The following is a 13644-nucleotide window of genomic DNA, read 5'->3' on the forward strand; positions in this document are numbered from 1 at the left end:
GGCTTCTTTCACTTAGTAAGTTTCATCCATGTAATAACAGGTAGCAGTACTCCGTTACTTTTTATGGCAGAATAATATTCTTTTTTTTTTTAAGATTTTTTATTTATTTATTTGAGAGAGAGACAGTGAGAGAGAGCATGAGCGAGAAGAAGGTCAGAGGGAGAAGCAGACTCCCCATGGAGCCGGGAGCCTGATGCGGGACTCGATCCCGGGACTCCGGGATCATGACCTGAGCCGAAGGCAGTCGTCCAACCAACCGAGCCACCCAGGCGTCCCGGCAGAATAATATTCTGTTGTATGATATAGTATATCATACAATATCTGTCTATCTGTCTATTGGTGAAGGCCATTTGGGTTGTTTTGCTATGAACTGTCAAGTGCAAGTTTTTGTGTGGACATATGCTTTTCATTTCTCTCGGATGTACGTCTAGGAGTCAAACTGCTGGGGCGTATAGTAACTCTATATTTAACCTTTTGAAGAACTGCCAGATTGTTTTCCAAAGCACCATTTTACAATCCCAAAATCAGTGAGTGAGGGTTCAAATTTCTCCACATCCATTGCCAGTACTCGTTTTTTGTCCTTTCTATTACAGCCATCCTAGTGAGTATGAAGTGGTATCTCTAGTATTCCCCTGATGCTTAATGATGTTGGGCATCTTCTCCTATGTTAATTGGTACAATGTTAACGTGTATATTTTCTTTGGAGAAAAGTCAGATCTTTTGCCTATATTTATTTATTCTTTAAAAACATGCTTGTGTTTTAAAAGTTTATTTATTTTGGGACACCTGGGTGGCTCAGTTGGTTAAGTGGCTGCCTTCAGCTCAGGTCATGATCCCAGGGTCCAGGGACTGAGCCTTGCTCAGCGAGGAGCCTGCTTCTCTCTCTGCCTCTGCCTGCCACTCTATCTGTGTGTACTCTCTCTCTTTCTCTGACAAATAAATAAAATCTTTTAAAAAATTATTTAAGTAATATCTACACCAAACATGGCTCAAACTCACAACCCCAAGATCAAAAGTTGCCTGCTCTTCTGCCTGAGCCAACCAGGCGCCCCTCCTTTGCCCATTTAAAAATCTTATATGGGTGCCTGGAGGGCACAGTGGGTTAAACTTCTGCCTTCGGCTCAGGTCATGATCTCAGGGTCCTGGGATAGAGCCCCACATGGAGCCCCACATCCCGCTCTCTGCTCAGCAGGGAGCCTGCTTCCCCCTCTCCCTCTGCCTGTCTTTCTGCCTACTTGTGATCTCTCTGTCAAATAAATAAAATCTTGTAAAATTTTATGTATTTATTTATTTATTTATTTTAAAGCGGGGGGTCTTTGTCCGATGTGAGGCTTGAACTCACGACCTCAAGATTAAGAGTTGCATGCTCTAGCGACTGAGCCCGTCCGTTGCCACACGTTTGCCCATTTTTAAATTGGGAGTATTTTTTAAATTACTAAATTGGAAGATACAGTGAAAATACATGAAGAGGGGGAATAATAAAATCTATCAGTTGGTGTCAGCTAAGCAAAAAGGAGAAAATAGTTATCCCTACTTTACAGACGAAGTAATGCCCAATAATGCGAGTGGCAGAGCTAAGATTCATGCTAAGTTTGATTCCAAAAGGACAGTTCTTAGGCTTAATCAAGAATGACCAGTGCTTCCCTGAGCTCTTCTAGCTTAGCTCCCTGCTCCTAATTCTCTTGAACTACTATGATCTCTCATCAAATTCTCCTCCTGGGGCCCGTCCGGCGCTCCCTGCCGAACTTCTTTGGAGGCGCCGGCAGATGGCGCTGAGGGCCCCCGCGGGCCGCTCTGTCCGGCGTGCGCTTGTCTGTGGTGCCAGTGGGCAGGCGTTGCTGCTGCGCTTCCGGGCATCGTTCAAGGTGAGCCAGGGTCTTCGAGAATCTACTCGCTCTTCCTACTGGTCACTCCCCTTTTCCAAAGGGACCCATCCCCCGCAGCTCGCAGCCTAGTGTTCTAAGTACCGAAGCCAGGGCGCCCAGGAGAAGTCCGGGTAGCCACCAGATGAGCAGAGTCGTCCGGATGTGTGGGTCCCGGCGAGGTCCAACAAGCCCTAGACCCTGTGACTCTGGTTTGCTGCGCGGGGTAGGTTGCGACTCCGGTCTCCTGGCGATCCTGGCCATCCGGAAGCTTAGCGTGACTCCTCCCCTTAGTCCTCGTGGTCCCCACCAGGCGGCGCCGTCAGTCCCGCCCGGGTTTCCCTGCGGTTGCAAGCCCTGGCCACCCCAGGGGTTTTGAGATTGGCAAGGAGAGAGGTGAAGAAATGAGCTCTCAGAGAGCTTTCTACCAGTAGGAATAAGTTTCCCTCGTGGACTGTGCGTTTCATCGTTAGACTCTCTTGGAGTACATGTGCAAATCCCTAGCTCCACCCCCAAAGATCCTGATTAAGTAGATCTGGGGTGGGGCCTGGAAATCAGCATTTTAAACAACTGCTCCAGGTTGATGCCCAGAGTCTGCGGATCTCATCTTTGGAAACACTGGTATAACTGATGGAGAGGAACATTGCGTTGGGTTGGCTATGGGGCTGTTTATCCTCCGGAAGGCTTCCAAGAGGAAGTGATTTTAGCTTTGCTTTGTATTGAGGCACCAGAATATACATTACCCTACAGTGATGAATTCCTTCCCCGCTACCAGCAGGATGCAGAAGATCTCAGTGCTGCTCTTCCTGGCCTGGGTCTGCTTCCTCTTCTACGCCGGCATTGCTCTCTTCACCAGTGGCTTCCTGCTTACCCGTTTGGAACTCACCAACCATAGCAGCTGCCAAGAGCCCCCAGGCCCTGGGTCCCTGCCATGGGGGAGCCAAGGGAAGCCTGGGGCCTGCTGGATGGCTTCTCGATTCTCTCGGCTTGTGTTGGTGCTGATAGATGCTCTGAGATTTGACTTTGCCCATCCCCAGCGCTCCCACGGTCCTGGAGAGCCTCCTGTCTCTCTGCCCTTCCTGGGCAAATTGGACTCCTTGCAAAGGATCCTGGAGATTCAGCCCCACCATGCCAGGCTCTACCAATCTAAGGCTGATCCCCCCACCACCACCATGCAGCGCCTGAAGGCCCTCACCACAGGCTCACTGCCTACCTTTATCGATGCTGGCAGTAACTTTGCCAGCTATGCCATAGTGGAAGACAATCTCATTAAGCAGCTCGCCAGTGCAGGTTAGTCTGGGCCCCTTTGGAAGCCAGAATACCTTACCATATTTTCTCTTTAGAGGTCAGAGAGCCAGAACTTTGGGTGCTCAACTGCATGCTAGACTGCTGTGCAAGGACAGGGGAAGAGAGAGACCAGAGCCCTGCATGCAGCAAGTGCAGGTGTGGGCTTTTTCGTTCTGGAGTTTATAATCTGCATGGAGTGTTGGTTTTACTTTTGGGGAGCTTTCAGTAAGAGGCAGTAGAGCAATGAAGAGGAGACGATGTGAGTCTGATATTCTCACAAGTGTGGAGGAAAGTGCAGAGGGTGCCATACCTTGTCCACTCACTGACTTGGAAAAAGCAGCATATACCCAGGAAAAACAGAGTAGCAAAAATAGCTAGGGATTGAGAACTAGCAGAGCCTTTTGTAGAAACAAGGAGTGAGAAGTCTGGTTATTGGGGAAAGTATGGTTATCAGGGAAAGCTTCATAGCAGAAAATTTTAGGCCTTGAAGGATAAAGAGTTGCTGGGTGAAATTGCTGGTTGAGATTTCTGAGACCTCTATAAAGGGCATCCTCTTCTCTTTCCCTCTGCCTTGACTTGCTTAGGTTGTGACCCACTCTCATGTCCCTGCAGGAAGGCGTGTGGTCTTCATGGGAGATGATACCTGGAAAGATCTTTTTCCTGGAGCTTTCTCCCAAGCTTTCTTCTTCCCATCCTTCAATGTCAGAGACCTGCACACAGTGGACAATGGCATCCTGGAACACCTGTATCCAACCAGTGAGCATGGGGCCAGAGGCAGGCCTAAGACTGGGAGCTGGGGAGGGCTACTTCAGGTCACAAATTCTGAGCTTCCCGTGGGTACAGTGGCCTGGGATTGTGTCCCTTCACATAGTGTCAGAACTTGGCTGGGGTTGAGGAGTGGGCCATAGTCCCCTGTGCTTAGTGTTTTTCCTTTCACAGTGGACAGTGGTAAATGGGATATGCTGATTGCTCACTTCCTGGGTGTGGATCACTGTGGCCACAAGTATGGCCCTCACCACCCTGAAATGGCCAAGAAACTTAGCCAAATGGACCAGGTGATCCAGTGAGTGTGGGATATTGGCTGGGGGAATGGGTTTGTGTCTGAGAATCTTAGGATATATTGACCCAAGAGAAAAAGTCTTTATCTTGGAGCCTCTTTTCTTGCTGAATTCTGCCTTTTCTAAGCATTTTTCTGAAGCTAGGGGCCTCATCCATCTTGAGTAACTCAGCATGCGGCTTTGGGAAGTAGGGTCATGACTGAAGAGGTATCTCTTTGCCAAATGTCTAGGCCCTCCTAATGGAAGTTATGGTGGCGGGGAATGATCTCCTAGGAAAATCTTTATCCATTCCTACCTCCTGATGTATTTCTTGGCTCAGGGGACTTGTGGAGCGTCTGGAAAATGACACACTGCTGGTTGTGATTGGGGACCATGGGATGACCATGACTGGGGACCATGGAGGAGACAGTGAGCTGGAGATCTCTGCTGCACTTTTTCTGTACAGTCCCAAAGCCCTCTTTTCTGGTGACCCCCCAGAGGTGAGGCCTGGGGTGTTCTTTATCTGGTCTCTTGGTATTCAGTTGAATTATGATCACAGCATTCTTGTGGCGCTCTCCATTTTTGGCTCTCAAATTCATGACTCTGGGCATCCCCCACTCATTTCCTACTGAGGTCCCTATGTCTTCCATCCCAGATCCTGATCTCAGCTCTGTGGTGAACCCATTGGCCCCTCTCCTTTTCCTCTAGGAGCCGGAGATAGTTCCTCAAATCAGCCTTGTTCCTACGCTGGCCCTGCTGCTGGGCCTGCCCATTCCGTTTGGGAACATTGGGGAGGTGATGGCTGAGCTGTTCTCAGAGGGTGAAGATGCCCAGCCTCACTCCTCTGCTCTGGCCCAAGCCTCAGCTCTCCATCTCAATGCCCAGCAGGTAGGTGATGGACTAGGGTGGGCATAGGAGAAGCATAATGATCACTTGTTGTCATTTGTTCAGTCTTAATCCCACCTTCCATAGCCATGTCCTCCTTCCCTCCCTTCCCCCCTGTTCCAGACAGAGTTCAGGTCCCTGATTTCCAGATACCCCTTTTGATAACACCTGTCTTTGCCACTGTCCTGGTTGATATCTCTGATGTTTTCCCCTTGGTCTCTGACCATTTTTGCCAGGTATCCCGATTTCTTCACGCCTACTCAGCTGCTTCTCAGGACCTTCAAATTACGGAGCTTCATCGGCTGCAGAACCTTTTCTCCAATGCCTCTGCTGACTACCAGCGGCTTCTGCAGAGCCCCCAGGGGGCTGAGGCAGCACTACAGACTGTGATTACTGAGCTGCAGCAGTTCCTGCGGGGAGTTCGGGCCATGTGCATTCAGTCTTGGGCTCGTTTCTCTCTGGGTCGCATGGCGGGGGGTGCTGCTCTCATGGCCGCTGCCTGCTTTCTTTGTCTGCTGGTATCCCAGTGGGCGACATCCCCAGGCTTCTGCTTCCGCCCCTTCCTCCTAATACCCATGGCCTGTGGTCTGGCTGGTACCATAGTGTGTGCTGGACTCCTGACAACTACTGGGCTGAGGCTGGATCCAGTGGTCCTAGGGGCTATGGCTGCAGTGGGCTCACTCCTGCCTTTTCTGTGGAAAGCATGGGCTGGCTGGGGGTCCAAGAGGCCCCTGGAAGCCCTACTTCCCATCCCTGGGCCTGTCCTATTATTCCTGCTCATTCGCTTTGCTGCTTTCTTCTCTGATAGCTTTGTTGTAGCTGAGGCGAGGGCCACCCCCTTCCTTTTGGGTTCCCTCATCTTGCTCCTGATTGCCCAGCTTCACTGGGAGGGCAAGTTGCTCCCACCTAAGCTGCTCACAATGCCCCGCCTTTGTTTTCCGGCCTCCACGGGCCCGCCCCGACACAGTGGTACTTATGCCCTGGGACTTGGAGTAGGGTTGCTTTTATGTATAAGGCTAGCTGGGCTTTTTCATCGCTGCCCTGAAGAGACACCTGCTTGCCGTTCCTCTCCCTGGCTGAGTCCCTTGGCATCCATGGTGGGTGGTCGAGCCAAGAATCTGTGGTATGGAGCTTGTGTGGGGGCTTTGGTAGCCCTGTTAGCTGTCGTGCGCCTATGGCTTCGCCGCTATAGCAATCTCAAGAGTCCTGAGCCCTCTGTGCTCTTTGTGCGCTGGGGGCTGCCCCTAATGGTACTGGGCACTGCTGCCTACTGGGCGCTGGCGTCGGGGGCTGATGAAGCACCCCCACGTCTCCGGGCTTTGGTTGCTGGGGCATCAGTTGTGCTGCCTAGGGCTGTGGCCGTGTTGGCCGCTTCAGGGCTCATGCTGCTGCTCTGGAGGCCCGTGACAGTGCTAGTAAAGGCTACGACAGGAGCCCCAAGGACCAGGACTGTCCTCACTCCCTTCTCAGGCCCCCCCACTTCTCAGGCTGACTTGGATTACGTGGTACCTCAGATCTATCGACACATGCAAGAGGAGTTCCGGGGCCGGCTAGAGAGGACCAGATCCCGGGGCCCCCTGACTGTGGCGGCCTATCAGTTGGGGAGTGTCTACTCAGCTGCTATGGTCACGGCACTCACCCTCTTGGCCTTCCCACTTCTGCTATTGCATGCAGAGCGCGTTAGCCTGGTGTTCCTGCTTCTGTTTCTGCAGAGCTTCCTTCTCCTGCATCTGCTTGCTGCTGGGATACCCATCACCACCCCTGGTAAATACGTTTCTCAGCCCTTATTCCTCCAAGGACAGTAGTGATGTGACTTCAGCCTTGCTTGTTTTCAGGGAGGTGTTGCTCCTCAGATTCTTCACAAAGTTGGGATGGTCTTCCTGGTGTAGCCAAACTAACTGATCCCTGCCACTGGCTCTCAGCAAGGCTCATGAAGAAGGGAGACATGAGTACTCTAAGATTCATTTCTTAGTGGAAATGCTGCACCTTCATGGAGTTCATTTCCTGATTTTCCAGTAATGGGAGTGGGGAATTACAAGTGTGTAAAGTCATAGTGAGCTGTTTGTATATGAGAGAGAGAGATGGACCACAGTTCAGATTAGAGAAATGGAGGCTTAGTGCCAAAGAGGGAATTAGAATAGCAGAGTGTTGCATGTAAGGAGGTCGGGGTGAGGGGCATGTATGTGTGTAGCACTGAAGCACTAGGAGGATCTGACTGCCACGCAGTAGGCTATGGATTAGGGAATGGGATGTGACTGTGAAGAGGTTTCTGTCTTCCCCCAGGTCCTTTTACTGTGCCATGGCAGGCAGTCTCTGCTTGGGCCCTCATGGCCACGCAGAGCTTCTACTCCATGGGCCACCAGCCTGTCTTTCCAGCCATTCATTGGCACGCAGCCTTCGTGGGATTCCCAGAGGGTCATGGCTCCTCCACCTGGCTGCCTGCTCTGCTGGTGGGAGCCAACACCTTTGCCTCCCATCTCCTCTTTGCAGGTACTTAATTCCTCTGTTGCTTCCATTGTTTACCCTGACTTTCTGGAGAGAAAGGAGACCCCTGGATTTGAGTGGGGCGAGGTTATTTTGTTGGATCTTTGGGCACCCCTTGGCCAGCACTCCCTGGAGCCTTAGTCGGCTATGGTGGTTGGGGGCCAGGGTGGCATGGTTCCTAGGGCCTCCACTGATTCTAGCCCTGCCTTCCCCCTGAGGCAGTAGGTTGCCCATTGCTTTTGCTCTGGCCCTTCCTCTGTGAGAGTCAAGGGCCCCGGAAGAGGTGGCAGTCCCTAGGGAATGAAGCTGAAGCCAGAGTCAGGCCTGAGGAGGAAGAGGAGCCACTGATGGAGATGCGGCTCCGGGATGCACCTCATCACTTCAATGCAGCGCTGCTGCAGCTGGGCCTCAAGTACCTCTTTGTCCTCGGTATTCAGGTGGGTGCAGAGAGAGAGCACGGAGTTAGTGACCTTTTCTCATGCCTGTACATCACATTCTTTCATACTTTGCCAAAACCCTGGGGGAGAGCCTGGACCGAAGTACAGATAAGCAAAATGGTTGCCTAAGGCTGTGGCCTCAAGGGGCTGGCTGTATTCAGACTTGAACTTGGGTCTCCTAAATCCTAGCCTTGGATTGTTTTCCTCTCTATAAGCTAGATCTGGACCTTGCTGATTGCATTTGGCGATTCCTTCATTAGTGGACAGACAGGAAAAACTGAGGTGATGGCCAGGATTCTTTCCCAGACTATGTCATGGATCTTCCTTCCCTTCAGAGGCAGAAGGTGTGACTGACATCTTCCTCTCAACCTGGGAGGCAGAGCCTGAGTGTGATCAGCACAGGTGGATAGTGCTTGTCCAAGGTCACACAGTGAGTCATGGTGAGGCCAGGAAAAGACTTAAGTCTCCTGACTCCTAACCCAGGTTTTTTTCCATTGACATGCACTACTTTCCTACTCCTCCCAGTCCTCACAGGGGCAACTCTCCCTTTGACCTGTTTCCTCCTCCCCAAGTAACTTGACCTTTCCTGTCCTCCCTAGATTCTGGCCTGTGCCTTGGCAGCCTCCATCCTCCGCAGGCATCTCATGGTCTGGAAGGTGTTTGCCCCCAAGTAAGTGGATTTGCTTGAGAAGTATTGGTGTTGGGGAGGGTGAAGCTTGGAGGAAAGAATGAACATTAGGGTGGGCAGGTTTTGTCTCATCAGGGAAAAGGCTCTAGACCTACTCTCAGTGTCCCCTGAGAATTCTCCACTTTTCTTTACAGGTTCATTTTTGAAGCCATGGGCTTTATTGTGAGCAGCGTGGGACTTTTCCTGGGCATAGCTTTGGTGATGCGAGTGGATGGTGCTGTGAGCTCCTGGTTCAGGCAGCTAGTTCTGGCCCAGCAGAGATAGCCTAGGCGGCTAGTGCTGGTTTGTGGCCACAGGCAGAGCTGGAGAACAGTCTAGCCTGGCCTATATAGGTGCTGGATCATCTGCAAGAGAGGCTTAGCTCCACTTTTTACCACCATGCAGCCAGGAGCTACTGACACCTGGGACTTCATTATTTTATAATTCAAAATCATAGTGGGGCCTGCTCCCTAACTCTTGCTTTCGAGGGTGGCCTCCAAAGAAGAATAAACTAATAATGTAAATATGTGTGTCTGAGAGGTGGCAGAGCCCCCACTGTCCTACAGGGACTAGGGGAATGGTCACTCTCCCCTTCCATGAGGCACAGATAACATCGGCCATCTTATGCAGACCTGCCTATGCCTGAAAACCTTTGGGAAGTGTTTGAAAGTGTCTGAATTCACTTCCCTTACTTCCTCCTCCTCCTCCTCCTCCCCTTACTTCATTCCTGTTATCCCACCTGCCATTTTTCTTTTCTTTTCCGTGTAACGTATTTTATTAAATTCTTATCCTTTGGCTGATAGCAGAGACTGATGGAAAGACAAGCCCAGGCATCATGGAGTACACAGACTCATTGTCTAAAACCCGAAATGGTGCTGTATTCCCTCCTCTATTGGGTTCTTTCACCCCAGAGCACCCTTTGTCCTTCACTTCTAGGACAAAGTGGCTTAGGAGGCCACCTTAGGTTTCCAACATTTGCTATCATTTATCAGACCTAATGCCCTTCTTACATAGCATTTCATCTTGTCCCATTGATTATTCCAGACTTGAAACCAAAATTATAAGTTTAAAGCATGACCCTTGTGCTCTCCATCCATCTCACTATTGTGTCACATTGAAGTGCTGGCATGAAATTCTCATGGAAATGTGCCTCAAAGGAGGGTGGGGGGAGGCTCTGAAGAGAAGGGTCAGGCCTGCTATTTGATGTTCAGGAATGCCCAGGACAGGAGGAGATGAAACAACTGAAAGAAGAACAGATGTAAAATTGTGGAATAGCACTTCTTCTTGGCAGAAAGAAGACAAGCTGCTTAGCAGTGAGTGTGAAGGAAAGGCATTCACGGCTGTGGTAGCTAAAGAAAGAGATGGAATTATTAATGGCTAATAGTTTGTAGTGCCACATAGGTCAACAGAAAGATGATAAGAAATGTATACTATCTCAGGCAATTAGAGGATAGGACATTGGTAACCTTGGCAGGGATACACTAAAAAAGAGAGAAGTTAGGCCCCAGCTAAGACTAAAAGAATTAGAAAAAAGTCCCTTTGCTTTTCTCTGTCTCGTGGACACCATTCCCAGGCATCATTTAATAAGCACACAGTACCTCTGTGAGAAGAAAAGACCCTATTCCATCCCTAGCACCAATGGGAAGGATTTCAGGACTCCAGTTCCTCAGCTTCTCCTAGTCAGGTTCCACCTCGTCCTTTCTTTTTCTTTCTTTTTTTTTTTTTTTTCTTGGCAGGGAGCCTTTTTTCCTGGAGCCTAAAGCCTAAAGCCTAAGGAAAATACGCTGATCTGCCATCGGCTATTTCCTTTTCTTCTGATCTAACTTCAAGATCCTTTTGGAGAAAGATATATGGTTAAAAATTCTTATCCCTGCCTCCTAGTTGACATCAAAACACCCATTCCACACTAACTCACTGTTTTTCTAAAGAGCTTTATTGAGGTACAATTCATATAAAATTTGGCCATTTAAAGTGCACAATTCAGTAACTTTTGGTATATTCACAGAGCTGTACAACTCACCAGAGTCACTTTCAGAACATTATCATCACCCCCAAAAGAAACTCAGTACATTTTCCTATCACCCTCCAACCCTCCCTACCTCCATCCCTAAACTTAGGCAACCACTAATCTCCTTTCTGACTGTGTTTTCTATTCTGGACATTTTATATAAATGGAATCCTACAATATGTGTCCTTTTCTGTCGGGCTTCTCACTCAGCCTAATTTTTCAAGGTTCATCCATGTTGCTTCACGTATCAGTATTTCATTTCTTTTTTATGGCCAAATAATGTTCCATTGCAGGGATATATCACATTTTGTTTATCTGTTCATTCATTGATGGCCATTTGGGTTCTTAACACCTTTCAGTTTTTACAAATAATGCTGCTTTGAACATCCATGTAAAAGTTTTGTTTGGATGTATGTTTCTCATTTATTTTTGGTATATACCTAGTGGTATATTGTGGAATTGCTAGGTCAAATGGTACATCTATGTTTAACTTTTTGAGGAACTGCCAGTTTGTTTTCCAGGGCGCCGTACCACGTAATACTCTCATGGTTAGTGTATAAGGGTGCCAATTTTTGCACATCCGTGCCTTATAATTACTACTTTTGATTCTAACCATCCTAGTGGGTGTGAAGTGGTATCTCATGGTTTTGGTTTGCATGCACTTGATGACTAAAGGTAATGAGCATTTTTCTTGTGCTTGTTGGAGAACTGTCCATTCAGAGTCTTTCTCTGTTTATTAATTGAGTTTTTTCCTAATTTTTGAGTTATAAGCATTGTTTATATATTCCAGGAATACATACCTTGTCAGATACATGATTTGCAAATACTTTGTTCATTTTCTTGAGTTGTCCTTTCATTTTTTTTTTTTTAAGATTGATTTATTTGAGAGAGTGTGTGTGCAAGTGTAGGGAGAGGTCGAGGGAGAGAGAAAATCTTCATTAGACACACTGAGCATGGAGCCCAAGGCAGTGCTTAATCCTAGGACCCTGAGATCATGACCTGAGCTGAAACCAAGAGCTGGACACTGACCTGACTGAACCATCCAGGCATCCCTCTTTTTATTTTTTTAGGTAGACTCCACTCCTGAGTTGGGACTTGAATTCTTTTGACGCTGAGATCAAGAGACCCATGTTCTACTGACTGAGCCAACTGCCCTAGTCTTTTCATTTTCTTTTTTTTTAAGATTTTATTTATTTATTTGACAGAGAGAAATCACAAGTAGACAGAGAGGCAGGCAGAGAGAGAGAGAGAGAGAGAGAGAAGCAGGCTCCCTGCTGAGCAAAGAGCCCGATGCAGGACTCCACCCCAGGACCCTGAGATCATGACCTGAGCCGAAGGCAGCGGCTTAACCCACTGAGCCACTCAGGCGCCCCGTCTTTTCATTTTCTTGATAGTGTTCATCTTCTTGATCGTCTTTGCAGTACAAAATTTTAAAATTTCGGTGAAGTCCAGTTCATCCTATTTTTCTTTTGTTGCTTGTGCGTTTGATGTTCATATGTAAGAAACCTTGTTTAATGCCACAATTTGGTTTTAGAAAAAAATATTTTTTAAAGATTTTATTTATTTGACAGAGATCACAAGTAGGCAGAGAGAGAGAGGTAGGGAAGCAGGCTCCCTGCTAAGCAGAGAGCCTGATGCAGGGCTCAATCCCAGTGTCCTGGGATCCTGACCTGAGCCAAAGGCAGAGGCTTTAACTCACTGAGCCACCCAGGCGCCCCTAGTTTTAGAAAAAATTTTATCACTCCTACAGAGTCCCTATACTTTGTTTACAACTGTTCCTCAGTTTCACTGCAGGTCACTGATCTGTTTTCTGTTTTTCTACATTTGTCTTTTCTGAACATTTCATACAAATGGGGTCATCAAATATGTGGTCTTTAATTTTTATTTGACAGAGATCACAAGTAGGCAGAGAGGCAGGCAAAGAAAGAGAGGGGGAAGCAAGCTCCTTGCTGAGCAGAGAGCCCAATGTGGGGCTTAATCCTTGGACCCTGGGATCATGACCTGAGCCAAAGGCAGAGGCTTAACCCACTGAGCCACCCAGGCACCCCAATGACTTAGAATTTTTTAAGGTTCATCCATGTTGAAGCATGTATCAGTTTTTGCCTCTTTATTGCTGAGTCATAGTCCATTGTATGGCTATGATCTGCTAATGGACATTTGGATTGTTTTTAGGGTTTTTTGTTTTTTAGCTATTATGAATATTTTTGGAGCTGCTGTGAGCATTTGCATACCATTCTTGGTGTAGATGTGTTTTTATTTTTCTTGAGAGGTTTCCCTAGAGTAGAATTTTTGGGTCCTATGATAAGCTTATGATTTAATTTTTAAGAAACTGCCAGACTATTTTCCAAGGTAACTATAACATTTTATATTCCCACTATGTGTAAGAGTTCTAGTTCTTCCACATCCTCACTAACATTTGGTATCACCTGTGTTTTTATTTGTTTGTTTGTTTATTTATTTAAAGTAGGCTGCACACTTAATGTGGAGCTAGAACTCTAAACTGTGAGATCAAGAGTCACACACCCTACGGACTGAGCCAGCCAGGTACCCCTGGCATTATCTGCATTTTAAGAATTGTAACCACATGTGTCATGGTATTTTATGGTTTTATTATTTTTTAAAGATTTTTTTAAAAGATTTTATTCTTTTAAGTAATTTCTACACCCAACATGGGGCTTGAACTTGCAACTCCAAGATCAAGAGACATACTGAGCCAGCCAGGTTATCTTGTGGTTTTAATTTGCATTTCCCTGATGGCTAATCATTTTTTAATATGGTGCTTAGCCATTCATGTACCTTTTTTCCCCATAAAATTCCTATTCATGTTTTTCTGTTCATCTTAAAATGGTTTAGATTCTTTTCATTATTGAGCTTTGAGAGTTACATATTGTGGATACTGGTCGGTTATAAGATTATAAGGTAGGTAATAATCGGAAAATAATTTCTCCATTTTTGACTTTGCATTTTCTTTCTTTTT

At 47.6% G+C, this 13644-nt stretch overlaps 1 protein-coding gene across 5 annotated transcripts; it reads left to right on the forward strand.

Moving 5' to 3' along the window:
- The first annotated feature begins 1807 nt into the window (after nt 1-1807).
- On the forward strand, nt 1808-11493 carry PIGO (phosphatidylinositol glycan anchor biosynthesis class O). Of its 5 annotated transcripts, XM_032306292.1 has the most exons (11): nt 1813-1865; nt 2641-3152; nt 3762-3905; nt 4089-4212; nt 4527-4686; nt 4895-5074; nt 5308-6835; nt 7355-7561; nt 7778-7992; nt 8592-8662; nt 8815-11493. In XM_032306292.1, the coding sequence occupies exons 2-11, from the start codon at nt 2642-2644 to the stop codon at nt 8942-8944; spliced, it is 3270 nt and encodes a 1089-aa protein (XP_032162183.1). In that variant the 5' UTR covers nt 1813-1865; nt 2641; the 3' UTR covers nt 8945-11493. The 5 variants fall into 5 exon arrangements, with proteins under 5 accessions (XP_032162186.1, XP_032162182.1, XP_032162183.1 ...); XM_032306291.1 differs by having other exon boundaries at nt 1809-3152; XM_032306294.1 differs by lacking the exon at nt 2641-3152 and having other exon boundaries at nt 1815-1865.
- The last annotated feature ends 2151 nt before the right edge of the window (nt 11494-13644 follow it).

Source organism: Mustela erminea, chromosome 12, assembly GCF_009829155.1.
Source record: "Mustela erminea isolate mMusErm1 chromosome 12, mMusErm1.Pri, whole genome shotgun sequence".
Lineage (NCBI taxonomy): Eukaryota > Metazoa > Chordata > Mammalia > Carnivora > Mustelidae > Mustela > Mustela erminea.